General features: G+C 47.2%; 1 protein-coding gene across 1 annotated transcript in view; it reads right to left on the bottom strand.

Annotated features, from left to right (window-relative positions):
* Positions 1-868: 868 nt before the first annotated feature.
* Positions 869-2562, bottom strand: part of LOC109875782 (tubulin alpha chain-like) — an 11891-nt gene continuing 10197 nt past the window's right edge. Inside the window, exon 3 of the mRNA XM_031805563.1 lies at positions 869-991. Within this exon, the coding sequence (XP_031661423.1) occupies positions 869-991 (123 nt within the window). The remainder of the gene's footprint in view (positions 992-2562) is intronic.

Genomic DNA, 2562 nt, shown 5'->3' on the forward strand with positions numbered 1-2562 from the left:
ATGGCTGTAACAAAATCATTTGATAGCCTTTTTGTGTTCTGGTTGCTTTCTGAATGGCTAAGCATAGCTGACTGACACTGTGTCAGTACTGTTGATGCAGACTCCTATACTGTCAGTACTGTTGATGCAGACTCCTATACTGTCAGTACTGTTGATGCAGACTCCTATACTGTCAGTACTGTTGATGCAGACTCCTATACTGTCAGTACTGTTGATGCAGACTCTGGTACACTGTCAGTACTGTTGATGCAGACTCCTATACTGTCAGTACTGTTCATGCAGACTCCTATACTGTCAGTACTGTTGATGCAGACTCTGGTACACTGTCAGTACTGTTGATGCAGACTCCTATACTGTCAGTACTGTTGATGCAGACTCTGGTACACTGTCAGTACTGTTGATGCAGACTCCTATACTGTCAGTACTGTTGATGCAGACTCCTATACTGTCAGTACTGTTGATGCAGACTCCTATACTGTCAGTACTGTTGATGCAGACTCCTATACTGTCAGTACTGTTGATGCAGACTCCTATACTGTCAGTACTGTTGATGCAGACTCTGGTACACTGTCAGTACTGTTGATGCAGACTCCTATACTGTCAGTACTGTTGATGCAGACTCCTATACTGTCAGTACTGTTGATGCAGACTCTGGTACACTGTCAGTACTGTTGATGCAGACTCCTATACTGTCAGTACTGTTGATGCAGACTCAAATACTGTGTCAGTACTGTTGATGCAGACTCATATACTGTGTCAGTACTGTTGATGCAGACACTCTGGATCAAAGTGTCTGATAAATGTCAGTTATTCTTATTATATTATCTAGTGTGGCGTGCATTATATAATGGTTGGCAGGCCAGGCATGTCAGGACTCTGCATTTAGATCACAGGGGAGGCGAAGGATGACCACCACGCTGTCTATGTGTCTCATGTTGCTGCCTGCGATAAACACCTTTACAGAGCAGATAGACTGAGGGGAGCAGACAGACTGAGGGGAGCATGTAGAGCAGACAGACTGAGGGGAGCATGTAGAGCAGACAGACTCAGGGAAGCAGACAGACTGAGGGGAGCAGACAGACAGCGGGGAGCATGTAGAGCAGACAGACTGAGGGGAGCAGACAGACAGAGGGGAGCATGTAGAGCAGACAGACTGAGGGGAGCAGACAGACTGAGGGGAGCAGACAGACTGAGGGGAGCATGTAGAGCAGACAGACTCAGGGAAGCAGACAGACTGAGGGGAGCAGACAGACAGCGGGGAGCATGTAGAGCAGACAGACTGAGGGGAGCAGACAGACAGAGGGGAGCAGACAGACTGAGGGGAGCAGACAGACTGAGGGGAGCAGACAGACAGAGGGGAGCAGACAGACAGAGGGGAGCATGTAGAGCAGACAGACTGAGGGGAGCAGACAGACTGAGGGGAGCAGACAGACTGAGGGGAGCAGACAGACAGAGGGGAGCATGTAGAGCAGACAGACTGAGGGGAGCAGACAGACTGAGGGGAGCAGACAGACTGAGGGGAGCATGTAGAGCAGACAGAAGCTGGAGACTGTGTTCTACTGCAGAGCAGAACATGTATGTATCAAGTGTGTCAGAGTAGGAGTGTCTGATCTAGGATCAAGTCCCTCCTCTCCACGTCATCTGAGTCATTATGATCTAGGATCAGGTCCCTCCTGTCACGTCATCTGAGTCATTATGATCTAAGATCAGGTCCCTCCTCTCCACGTCATCTGAGTCATTATGATCTAGGATCAGGTTCCTCCTGCCCACATCATCTGAGTCATTATGATCTAGGATCAGGTTCCTCCTGCCCACATCATCTGAGTCATTATGATCTAGGATCAGGTCCCTCCTGTCCATATCATCTAATTCATTATAATCTAAAAGGCAAAACTGATCCAAGATCAGCGCTGCTACTCTGAAACACTATAAATCCCAACCCTGAGTTGATCTGAGGTCAGTATGACCCAGCATGCTGTGTGTTTTACCCAGAACCTTCTCAAACTTTGACCCCTTTCCACCTCCACTTTCAACACTGGTTTGACTCTCCCTCGTTCCTCCGGCTACACTGCACCCAAACCCCTTCCCTCGCAGAGCCTTGGAGGAGCTAGATCACGTCAGCTGTTCACAGTGCAGAGAAAATCCCATGAAGAAAAAAACCCAGAGACCATTTCACACCGTTGATCCTGTACCTCGAAATAGAAACGTCTATTCACAACACTTACAACAAACAAAACTAAATGTTCTTCTTATTTCTATTTCTCCTGTGTTTTTGTTCTACTTTATTTATTTCTACTGATATCGATTAACGCACCATTGAGAAAGAGCAGGAAAAGACATTTCCCTGTCGCACAATGAAAACAAAACGTGAAACTTGAAACACTGTTGAACGCTTCCACAGTTTACGGTCATAGACTCTCATGAGGCCTTGGCACAGAGTCAGACACAGCATCCAATAGGCCTGCTGATATCGGGCTATTTTTAGGAGGAGTACAGTGGGCACTCAGGGTATATTGGGATGGATAAGAATAGTGGTCTAATATGGGAATGGTATTCTGCTGA

This window comes from Oncorhynchus kisutch, linkage group LG26 (assembly GCF_002021735.2).
Source record: "Oncorhynchus kisutch isolate 150728-3 linkage group LG26, Okis_V2, whole genome shotgun sequence".
Taxonomy (NCBI): domain Eukaryota; kingdom Metazoa; phylum Chordata; class Actinopteri; order Salmoniformes; family Salmonidae; genus Oncorhynchus; species Oncorhynchus kisutch.